The sequence below is a fragment of the Ceratina calcarata genome, unplaced genomic scaffold (assembly GCF_001652005.2).
Source record: "Ceratina calcarata isolate Rehan_Ccalc_2016 unplaced genomic scaffold, ASM165200v1 scaffold78.2, whole genome shotgun sequence".
Lineage (NCBI taxonomy): Eukaryota > Metazoa > Arthropoda > Insecta > Hymenoptera > Apidae > Ceratina > Ceratina calcarata.
The window spans coordinates 2,002,575-2,013,729 of record NW_017179105.1 but is presented as its reverse complement, the minus strand read 5'-3'; the positions used below and the strand labels follow the sequence as shown (position 1 = coordinate 2,013,729).

The 11,155-nt window shown below is 41.5% G+C and overlaps 1 protein-coding gene across 4 annotated transcripts in view; it reads right to left on the bottom strand.

Moving 5' to 3' along the window:
* Positions 1-9,805, bottom strand: part of Rab3-GEF (Rab3 GDP-GTP exchange factor) — a 23,885-nt gene extending 14,080 nt beyond the window's left edge. For 2 of the 4 annotated variants that reach the window (XM_026818303.1, XM_026818304.1), the window contains exons 1-20: positions 9,695-9,805; positions 7,714-7,942; positions 6,393-6,561; positions 6,167-6,332; positions 5,729-5,909; positions 5,488-5,645; positions 5,067-5,367; positions 4,542-4,871; positions 4,350-4,382; positions 3,977-4,089; positions 3,215-3,909; positions 2,802-3,040; positions 2,463-2,657; positions 1,833-2,000; positions 1,700-1,768; positions 1,430-1,627; positions 1,122-1,314; positions 965-1,051; positions 759-895; positions 537-695 (exon numbers count right to left, since the gene is read on the bottom strand). In XM_026818303.1, coding sequence (XP_026674104.1) covers positions 537-695; positions 759-895; positions 965-1,051; positions 1,122-1,314; positions 1,430-1,627; positions 1,700-1,768; positions 1,833-2,000; positions 2,463-2,657; positions 2,802-3,040; positions 3,215-3,909; positions 3,977-4,089; positions 4,350-4,382; positions 4,542-4,871; positions 5,067-5,367; positions 5,488-5,645; positions 5,729-5,909; positions 6,167-6,332; positions 6,393-6,561; positions 7,714-7,815 — 3,693 coding nt within the window. In that variant the 5' untranslated portion in view covers positions 7,816-7,942; positions 9,695-9,805. Of the gene's footprint in view, positions 1-536; positions 696-758; positions 896-964; positions 1,052-1,121; positions 1,315-1,429; positions 1,628-1,699; positions 1,769-1,832; positions 2,001-2,462; positions 2,658-2,801; positions 3,041-3,214; positions 3,910-3,976; positions 4,090-4,349; positions 4,383-4,541; positions 4,872-5,066; positions 5,368-5,487; positions 5,646-5,728; positions 5,910-6,166; positions 6,333-6,392; positions 6,562-6,741; positions 6,968-7,713; positions 7,943-9,694 lie in introns of those variants that run through there. The other 2 variants (XM_026818305.1, XM_026818306.1) reach the window with 2 other exon arrangements.
* Between the last annotated feature and the right edge of the window lie 1,350 nt (positions 9,806-11,155).

Sequence of the window (11,155 nt, the reverse complement as noted above, 5' to 3'; positions counted from 1 at the left end):
TTATTAATGTTGACAAAATCCGACCATCCCAGCGTCGAAACGGCGAACTTTTGGAAAAAAATTTCGTTTTTCCTCAATAACTTCTAAACCCTTGGAGATACGGAAAAATTGCATATTACCTTTCTTGTAGAGGATGACGAGACCTACAATTTCTGTATAAAAATTTTTCGATAGCATTAATATTTAACGAGTTATCGACGAAAAACGAAAAAACAGTTTTTTGCAAATTACTCGTTAACTATTGACGCTAGCGAAAAGTTTTTATACAGAAATTGTAGATCTCGTCGTCCTCTACAAGAAAGGTCTGATGCAATTTTTCCGTATGTCCAACGGTTTGAGAGTTATTGGCCAAAAACGAAAATTTGGAAGAAATTGAAGGGGTACCCCTTGGAAAAATCTCGGAAAAATCGAAAATTTTTTTTTGTTGTTTATTATTAGCAATGTTCTTCCGACGTCTGATTTCTTTTTAAAAAACGCGTTTCTAAAGTGAATAAACTTTTGGGATTGACTGTATAGCCAATACATCCTTAACTTACCACATCGTCGATATGATCGTCAGGACTGATCTTCTTGTTCAGACCCTTGTTAAGTTTGGTGACGACGAAGTCTCGATAGCTCTCGTCCTCCATCAATTTCTTCAGCCTGTTCAACTTCAACCAGCCGACGCCTTCACCGACTAAAACTTGATTCACCACCTGAAATCAATTCTTGCATAGACTGTGCCATAACGAAACAGGATTATGAACAGTTTCTCTTACGTCTGTCAAGAAAGCTTGATTATCACTGTTTGTACTGGACCTCTCCGCGTTTTGATCTCTCCTCTGAATATCTTCTTGATTAGCCCTGTTCGTCGAGTGTTTTATCAACGACGAACGTTCCACCAGTCCCATTTTTGCTAAATAAAAATAATTATGAATAATAAGAAGAAATCTCGATAAAGTGAATAAGTGATTTTTTTAAATACTTTTGGGGAACGGTCCGAGTATCGGTGTCTTCTTATCCTTCTGCGACTGCGGGATACCGGCATTTTTACTAGAACTATTCTTACTGCCTGCGGACGTAAAAATGTATTAAACATATTTAAAATGTATCTTGTATCTTTTTAAACCGATGATGCGTACCGAACAGGTCGCTGAACATGTTGCTCGTTTGCGTAGCAATGCCGTTTAAATCACTACTAATATTGCTGAAAAAATCACGTCCGATATCCCGTCGTCCACCGCGATCCGAAGCTACCAGTTGCGTGCTACTCGAATCCCTTCGCTGCGGCATTCCCGGGGGTGAGGGCGGTGAATGCTGCGAGTCGCCCAGACCCTAAACATGTCCAATCATATACGTTTTTGATAAATAGACCGCAGATTTAATGCATTGGATAATCAATAACAAAGAAGGGAAATCCACAGTGTATATAAAAAATAAAATTGCGTACTTTGAGTAAACCCTTCTTCGCGGCTTCTTTGGCACTTTTCGTAAAATCGTCCAAAGCGTTCTTACTGACATAAGTCAGATCATCGAATGTATTTTTACTGGCACCAGCCGCGGTTTTCGAAGCCTCTATTGCGGTCTTCGAAGCTTCTTGCATGGACTTCGTCGCCTCGCCCATAGCTTTTTTCGTTTGCTGTGTAAACTGTTTCACACAGGAAAAATTAAATATTTGATTTTATATATAATTCAATTGTAGGCAGTTCTTCTGTTTTACCTGTTCCAATGGCGCGAAGAGACTGTCCTCACCAGCCTCAGTAATTTTCTCTTTCGCCTGGTGTTTCAACTATCAAATAAAATTTTTTGAAAACGTAGAATCATTTACTAAATAATATAAAATATAATAATACCTTGTCCATGTGAGCAAGGAGACCGTCCTGACTGCTTTGCCTGGTCGTTTCACGAACCAGGTCCTTGGCTTGAGTGGCAATCTGTTCGAACAAGGATCCTTGGGATCCTTGTCGTACTACACCATTTCCGGTTACACCGGAACCCTGCCTTTGCAAACCCTCCGGTTTCTGAATACACAATAAACACAGTATTACTGGAATAATAATTCAAGATGGATTTATGAAGAGAATACAATTATTTATTGTCGCATGCAATCTTGTAAAGACTCTGTAGGCTGCTTGCTTATGAAAGTGCAATAACACTGGGGAAATGAAAGAGTACCGCAGAGCTCAGAATAAAACTTGTATAAACAATCGCGAAATTCCAATAGGTATTACTTAGAGAAACGTAAAACATTTATACTAAACAGGATTCTGAAACTTCTGAACTCAAGGGGATAATACACAGTGTAAATGAAATGGACCATCCTGCAATTGAATAACTCGAACCAAACGATTAGAGATGAGGATCATTATACTGAACACATCGATGTAGAAAAGCTGTGCTTTTCCAATAATTCCACAGCATGCACAGGTCAAGACAGTGAATAAAACGAGATGTTACACTGTATCTGACGAGGAATGACTCACGGGAACGACAAATCTACTGACACGCGAGGTCCTGTGGGACGTGGCAGGACGTTCGGTGTCGCTGACGCTCGAAGCGGCTAAAGAATGACTCTTGCCTACTCCGAACTGTCCTAAAGAACTTTGTGCGCTCAGGATCGTGCGCGGTGTTATCGTGGATGCTGAGTCTGACTCAAAGCTACCACCCTCCTCTTTATCCTATGACCAACCACTCCGTTAGACTTTTTTTTATCGAGTGTTTCTTCGGACAATCAATATTATTTCCCGTGAAAAGAAGCGAAAGCCAACAGATGAATTTGGATCTGTGTAAGAGTACGAGCTAGTCTCATGAGAGGTACTCACGTTGGTCGACTGAGAACCTTCTTGAGCTTTTGGGTTCAGCTCGAATTCAGAGTCCCTGTTGAAACTGGGACTGCTTAAATCGCTGTGACTGGACGAAGTGCTCGGCGGACTCTCAGGCCTGACGGTCGACTCTTCCTCCACTCCGGGATACTGCAACGAACTCGGGGGATTGTACACATTCTTCGGGTCCACCGATAGGGACATTGGTTGAGGCTGCGTCACTTGCGAACAATTGTAGCCTATAAAATATATTTATAATATACATTTCGAACATATAAAAAAGTCCTTCGAATAAAACTTGTTTCATCAAATGTTTCTGCCTTGAGTAAAAGTATATGAAACTAGTTTAGAAGATCTTTGAACGAGGCACTTTGTATAAAGTAAAAAGAAGATGATTGATACTTAAAACTTACTGGGAGATAAATCAGAAGAGGCCATCTCGGAGACGAAGTCGCTCAAAGAAGAATAAGACGAGCTGGTGCTCTCGGCACCTTCGGAATCCGAGCCGCTTTCATCGGTCGGTTGACTACCGTGCTCCTTCATCGCCCTGAGAGCATTCGCCAACGAGCTACCGTTGTCCCATACAGGAAAGTAGATCGGTTCCAGACTGGAGGCGTACCACTTGGGCTTGTCTCCGATCTGCGTAGGATCGAACACCCCCGTCTGCACCCTTAGGAACGCCACGTTGCTCGGTGTCAACGACCACTCGGCTAAGAATTCAACCGCCTGGGTCCTCGCGAATTTACTCAAGAAATGACTGGCCCGCGGCCTCGAACGTAGGAACGAATTGATCTGAAAAGCGACTACGGGTCTTGGATAGAGCCTCAGAGTCCTCGTGTGCTCGGTGAAGTTCGCCAGGAGATTCTGCGAGTTGAAGAATCGCACCATGGCTACTCGAGTCGCGACGTCCACCGAGTCCACGTCGTTCCCGTAAATGAACGGGTTCAAAGGTGGCATGGTTTGAGAGGAGGGAGGTCTTTGTGGCGATAAGGAGCTCGTCGATTGGGACACGGAAGGTCGACGAGCACCGGGAGTCGTGCCGGCCACTGGAGAGCTCATGGGACTCGCGTGGTGGTCGATGCTCGTCCTATGCTTCAACGATGAAACGCTGCGGAGATTACGAATTATCAATGCACCTTCAGTGATCGTCGAGTTTGAAAATAATTATAAAGTACCTCAAATTAGAGAGGTGGGAAGTGATACTCTCTCTCCTGCTAGGAGCCTGAAGGGAAGTTCTCGGGGAGGTTTCTTGCGAGAGCGGTTGCGGAGTTGACATACTAGCCATTGCCTAGAAAAATTGACCTGTATTAGAATCGAGATGTTTGATCATGCTTTCCATGGCGTTGTTCCTACGGATTACTAAAGCAACTACGTCTATTCTAGAGCTATACTATGCTTTCTACTCGATCTGCCGATTCCTTCGTCAGAAGCGTATTCTTCATGATCAATAAATAAAATAAATTCGTCGAAATTAGTTCATGCCTCTAACTACAACACAAGGAATCGTTATATATTTATACTCCATGCAAAGATAAATGAAATATTTACACTAGAGCCGTTTTGGTCCATCAGTTGCATCGCCTGCGATTAAACGAGGGTTTAATTATAAGAAAACGTAGTTCCTTTCGTAGATTAATTAACCATTTCGCAGCGAACCCAATTACATAATAACTGTATTAACGTAACGATTGTATTCGTTTGTGTGGCTGCGAAAGTGTTACGCAAATGAGGTTTAATTACCTGTCTTAAGTGGTTCTTTAGTATGGAGCCTTCTGGTTCGGGCAACGGTGGCAACTGATCGCCCAGACCAGTAGGCGCGTTTATCTTATTGCTGTCTAGATCCACTAGCCAAATGTCATCGGGCATTTTAAAGTTCGTTTTGTACAATAAAAAAGTAGCGGGTATTCCGATAACAAATGGTGTAGGTGCAAGCAACAACTGTTCCGCGCAGCTCATGCACGTGGGTAACAACGGTATCGCGGGGAACATATACTCCAGAGGATAAATCATCGTAACGAACGCCATTACGGACATCGACAGGGCATTGTAGTCGCGGGATTGCAACACGATCTGAAACCAAACGCGATTTATGCCTACATTAATCCAGAAAATGATACCACAACATCTGCACCGAGCGAGACGTTAGGAAACGAATGATCAAAGGCCAATGCCCCATTTGATGGAAGAAATTCTCAACAGATGAAGATTTCTTTCGCCCGAATTTTTATTTTTTTCACTATATGATTCATTGGAAGATTTGATTACCTTGTGCTCCAAGAGAATCAGCGTAAGGACCTTCAAGCATATGTCAACGCCAAGAAGTTCCAGGGGTAGATGCAGAGGGAAATCAACGAGAGAGAATCTAGTGTGATCTGGGAGTGCGAAACAGAGTGGCGGCTGCATACTTTGCGACACGATCTCGACCTCGACGCGTGTCTTTGTCGGGACCGGTACCGGGCTGCTCAGTAATCGTAGAATCCACGTCTCGATCTCGCGAACGTCGTGCAACACAATCGACGGCGTGCCTTCCAGCGTTTGCCCCGTTAAAACGCTCCACACCGTGTCCCTGTTACAAATTTTTATTCATGGATTTTACATGAAAAGAATTCTGGTCCCAGTTATGATAAATGAATAGAATTTAATAAAATCAATCAATTATTGTGTGGCATTTAAAACAAGTATTTACCTGTTGGTCTGCCTGGAAGCGCCCACCTTTTGCGGCGAGGAACTCTCGTTGCAAGCATCAATAATCTTCTTCAAAACAAAAAGGCATTCGCGAAACATCGAAAAGAACGGATGATGGGAAATGATGCATAACGATGTCAGTGAATGATTTCGTATCCTCTGAAAGCATAAATTGCACAGAGATAGTAATGAGTTAAATGATATTACATTGCAAATAGTATAACAGTAATAATGAGACGTACCTGTCGTCTGCGGGAAGCACGTGGAGATGGAGAGTGGCTTCCACCGCTTTCACTGTCGCCGCTTGGCGCGGTGATCCCTAATCTGGGTGCAGTCGGCATATGCGAAGTGTCGGAGTCCCTTCTGCTGCTCGGGCATTCTTTTTCAGAGTCGCTAGGACCCACCGCACTGCTCCTATAGTCGCTATAAAGAACAGCTAGAGATACATTCTTATAATCACTCGCCCGATTCTGTTTCTACCACTCATAGTTCAATAACTACTGATAATAAACTAAATTTTCTGCATTTGTAGAAATTATATGAAATACGATATACTCGAATTTGAATCACATTTTTTTCGATTCGTAATAAAAATATTTTAAAGACTATTATCTAAAGTATTATCTATACTATTATCTAAAGATTATTAGAAAATCGATTAAATATGTGTTATATTTCACCTAGAGAAGGCAGAATCCGTGCTCTTTTCCATGCTCTTTCTCCAGCTCTCCCTTCGGAACGTGGTATTATACTTGTCCCTCTTGGCGGCAACCCCGCTCCCGCCCGCGGCACCCATTCTTTCAATTGGCCGATAGAAATTCACGCAGATACCATAACGAGTCTTGCCTTGAAAAAGCCAAAGGTTCCATTTCTATTCATAGTTTATCTAATATGATTTTTAAATACCGGAGTCTTTATCCGTTAGGGTGAAGGTAAAGGACGTGGCCTCTCGTAAGGCTGTGCGTTTCGGGCCCACGCTGGTGCAACCCTCGGGTTGGCAGAAGTAGACCATGTCCAGCGGCAGTGGGAAATCTTTGTGATCTTCCACCGGATACCTTCGCAACAGTTCTGGAATCTTTAACAGATCGAATCTTAATTTGTTTCAATTCTCTATCGAGTCTATAAATGATTTATTATGTAATATAAATTAAGTAATAATAAATAAAAAAGTAGAACAAATTCTGCATACTTTGTAATTAAATGGTTATCAAAGTAATTGTTATACTCGTATTGGTCAATGAATAGAGGAGGGTACCTGCACAGGCTGGCGAGAGACTGATTGTGAAGGCAGTCTGGCCCCCACGATGGCGAGGTAGTCGACCAACCGGGGGCACAGGTGCTTCTTCTGTATATCCATCGTTGTAATTTACAACTCTGTCACCGTTCTGTCCAATGTGTACGGGTGATTTGAGCCATCGAGCTTTCATCAGGATAGCCTCCCGATCGCTTCATGGCTGTATCATTCTTTATTTAATCCGGCGCATCTAGAAGCACACCAATTCGATTAGCATCGCATTAGGTTTCCCTTTGAACAGCGAGCTCCTATTTAATTAACTGCTCGCCTTTCAATTATGCGACTCTCTTCGGCCTTCTATTTCCTAATTGATTTCTTCGACTCAAGAATTCTTTAAAGAATCCTGAGAGCCTCCGAACGTGCTCGCTTTAATTTCTATTTGTAGAAATGGATATTTAAAATAGATTCTGTCGCTCTATTCTCAGAAGTTCACGTTCATAATTTTTAGTTTTAAATAACTCGCAACCTTGACACCGTGGACAGGAAGAATGCTAACGAAGGTTAATTGATAGTGCAGCCTGATAATACGCGAAACAATATTTGGAGCATGAGACTCATTGATTTCCTGAGCTTCGTGACCTATATCGAGTTAACGAGAATCACAAAAACGTGCAAGGGCTCGAGCTAAGCTCAGCTGCTGACTATATATCTAGGTGAAGATGAGGAAAGGTCTACTTCTCGGTTGACATTCACCGGACCTTCGTTCTTTAAAAGGAAATTTCGAAACTCAGCTTCCCTCGCAGAAATTGCGTTCAAAAGAAAATCGTAATCGATGATTCCTTCGTAAGGATTCGTGTGCGTTTGCGCGAAGGAATGTACAGTGAATCTCGAAAATATTTGAACATTAAAAACTTTATTTGTTATAATATAATTCAATTATAATGATGAGAATTTTAGTACAGCGAAATTGATATCATGTCAATGATAGGGTACCTGCACAGGCTGGCGAGAGACTGATTGTGAAGGCAGTCTGGCCCCCACGATGGCGAGGTAGTCGACCAACCGGGGGCACAGGTGCTTCTTCTGTATATCCATCGTTGTAATTTACAACTCTGTCACCGTTCTGTCCAATGTGTACGGGTGATTTGAGCCATCGAGCTTTCATCAGGATAGCCTCCCGATCGCTTCATGGCTGTATCATTCTTTATTTAATCCGGCGCATCTAGAAGCACACCAATTCGATTAGCATCGCATTAGGTTTCCCTTTGAACAGCGAGCTCCTATTTAATTAACTGCTCGCCTTTCAATTATGCGACTCTCTTCGGCCTTCTATTTCCTAATTGATTTCTTCGACTCAAGAATTCTTTAAAGAATCCTGAGAGCCTCCGAACGTGCTCGCTTTAATTTCTATTTGTAGAAATGGATATTTAAAATAGATTCTGTCGCTCTATTCTCAGAAGTTCACGTTCATAATTTTTAGTTTTAAATAACTCGCAACCTTGACACCGTGGACAGGAAGAATGCTAACGAAGGTTAATTGATAGTGCAGCCTGATAATACGCGAAACAATATTTGGAGCATGAGACTCATTGATTTCCTGAGCTTCGTGACCTATATCGAGTTAACGAGAATCACAAAAACGTGCAAGGGCTCGAGCTAAGCTCAGCTGCTGACTATATATCTAGGTGAAGATGAGGAAAGGTCTACTTCTCGGTTGACATTCACCGGACCTTCGTTCTTTAAAAGGAAATTTCGAAACTCAGCTTCCCTCGCAGAAATTGCGTTCAAAAGAAAATCGTAATCGATGATTCCTTCGTAAGGATTCGTGTGCGTTTGCGCGAAGGAATGTACAGTGAATCTCGAAAATATTTGAACATTAAAAACTTTATTTGTTATAATATAATTCAATTATAATGATGAGAATTTTAGTACAGCGAAATTGATATCATGTCAATGAGATCGTCACATCATATCATAATGTAATATAGTTGTATAGTGGCTCTTAAAAATGATATCAAAACTTTCCTTCATCTATTTTTATCGCTACCACGTTTTGCGGTTTGAACGGTATTCTTACTTTAGAGAAAGGATAATGAAATGATGAAATGGTAGAATGTCCTGCTTCCTATTCATTAGCGAGATAAACGCAAAGAACAGATATCGAGGCATCCATTCAATGCTTAAAAGGCAAATTGATATACGTTCAAATCTTTGTCGATACCAATTAAAAGTATAACAAGTATTGAATTCTTAATTAGGTGCACCTTTAGTTTGTTGAAAGTACGGAGTTTCGAAATTTCACCAATTTCTAGTAATTGCGTTAGATTCCTCAATATCGATCGTGGTGCAACTAATGATTCAATTAGTGAATTACTGTTTCGCTCTAAACTTTAAGAAGATTTAATTTCACTCAAAGCAACATGAACGAACATATCAATAATTAATCAAGACCGTGATAAACTGTGTTCGCAGCGATTCCAGGAAGTTTGATATAAAGAATAATTAAAACACGATTAAGCGATATAAAACAAGCTGAAGAAAACTCTCTGATCGGTCGCAATTGTTCAGTGGACGAATCCATGTTTTCACTTTCCCTGGGGCACAAGATAATCATTTTTCAACCCTCTATTAAAGACCTAATCACCCAATATGTTACCAATTAACGAGCAATGCGCGTTTCAACTATTCGACGTCAAAAGCGAAGCCTGGAATACTTCGACGAGGAACAATGAAATGAAATTTGAACAAGTCTCTGAATCAGGACGAATCCTAAAAAATCGACACGTAGCACTCTACATAATCGAAGCTTTACAACGTCCTCAGACATTCGTACGTCATTCTCAACTTCGCACTTCGTGGAATATTCCAAAGATAATGAAAGATTCACGATAAACGAAGACTAATCGGGCCGATCTACGTTTCTATGATTCGGCTGTCCTATTTAAATCTCTGTGAAAGGTCGAAGGGAACTTACGTGTCGTTCGAAACGATGGTCCCGGTGAAAAATCGCCGCTTCTAGCTTCTTCACGAGCCCGACACACCGAGCATCGCCCGACTGGCGATACCACACTGGCGATCGTTCGCGGCGAACTCGAAGCTACTAGGCAGGCGTACGACCATACCCAGGGACGGCACTTGCGTCGTTAAAGGGACATCGTTGCCCTGAACTCTGGCCGGGACTACGTTTTTACACCGTCTTAATTGTCCTTTCGAATTTTTCGATCGATGGGCACATGCCAGATTTCACACAATTTCACCTCCCCCATGTAAAATCAATAAGAATTGATCGTCCTGACGAGCTCGTTGAGATATACAGATATTTCAATCGTCCTTTGGATATTTTCGATTGCCAATAGATCAGAGTTAGAGATAGTAATTTATGACACAGGGGTTTGGGCTTAGGGGAGTTTGGAATAGTTTTGGGGTAGGATGCTCTTTTCCTTATTCAACAGAATGTGGAGACCCCCTGACGAAAATCAAAGAAGCGATTCTTATGCAATGTCAAGGTTTCCACATTCTGCATAATCTCATGCAGCACTTACAATTCCTACAGATTCAATTAGAAAACAACCCTTGTTCTAATCATAAGACTTATAGAAAGTATGTTCGTATGTGCATTTCTTCAGCGGTCAGTTATCACATAGTGCTGATGGTTTGAATTAATTATGCAGCCCAAGGATAAAGCCGGCAGTATCCACCTTGAACTAACATAGAACCATCAAGAAAGTTAAAGGACTTCTGAGTTAGCTTATCCCTTATCTTATGATGATCTTAAACGTGGCGTGCATAAGCGACGTAAGGAAAGAAAGTTAAATTACTATCTCGAGAACGACTGCTTACACAAAGTAATTTATATTTTCAGTTAAATGCATTGTAGATGCAAAGTGTCCTTTGCAATATGCATTGGGTATATTTATACTTTCTTCACGTTCGATGCATAAAATCAGCAATCTAATTATAGCAGACAGGATAGAGTATGGAAGCGAATTGCGTGGACTAAAAAGAAGAGGGAAACGAACTGAGGAAATCAATAGATCATAACGAGACAGAAGTTCTCGTGATCATCGGTTACGTTGCGACAGACGCTCTTTTTCAGCCGCCAGCTGGCAATTTAATTGCCCGTTACTGTTCCTCGGGACTTTTACTATGCACACACCGGCTACCTTATCAGACCCCTAGCAGGCACTTATCATGCGAACGTATTATACTTACACGTGAACGTTTCAGTACCGCTAATAATTTCGAAATTCGATTGTTCCCAGTACCTCGTGGCACAGATCCTTTCAATCTTGTTATGGATGTTTTGGCTATACAGTCAATCCGAAAAGTTTATGTACCTTAGAAAAACGCATTTCCTATAATTAAAAAGAAATCAGACATCGGAAGAATAATGCTAATAATAAATAGCTACGTGCTAAAAAGTATAGATGGAAAT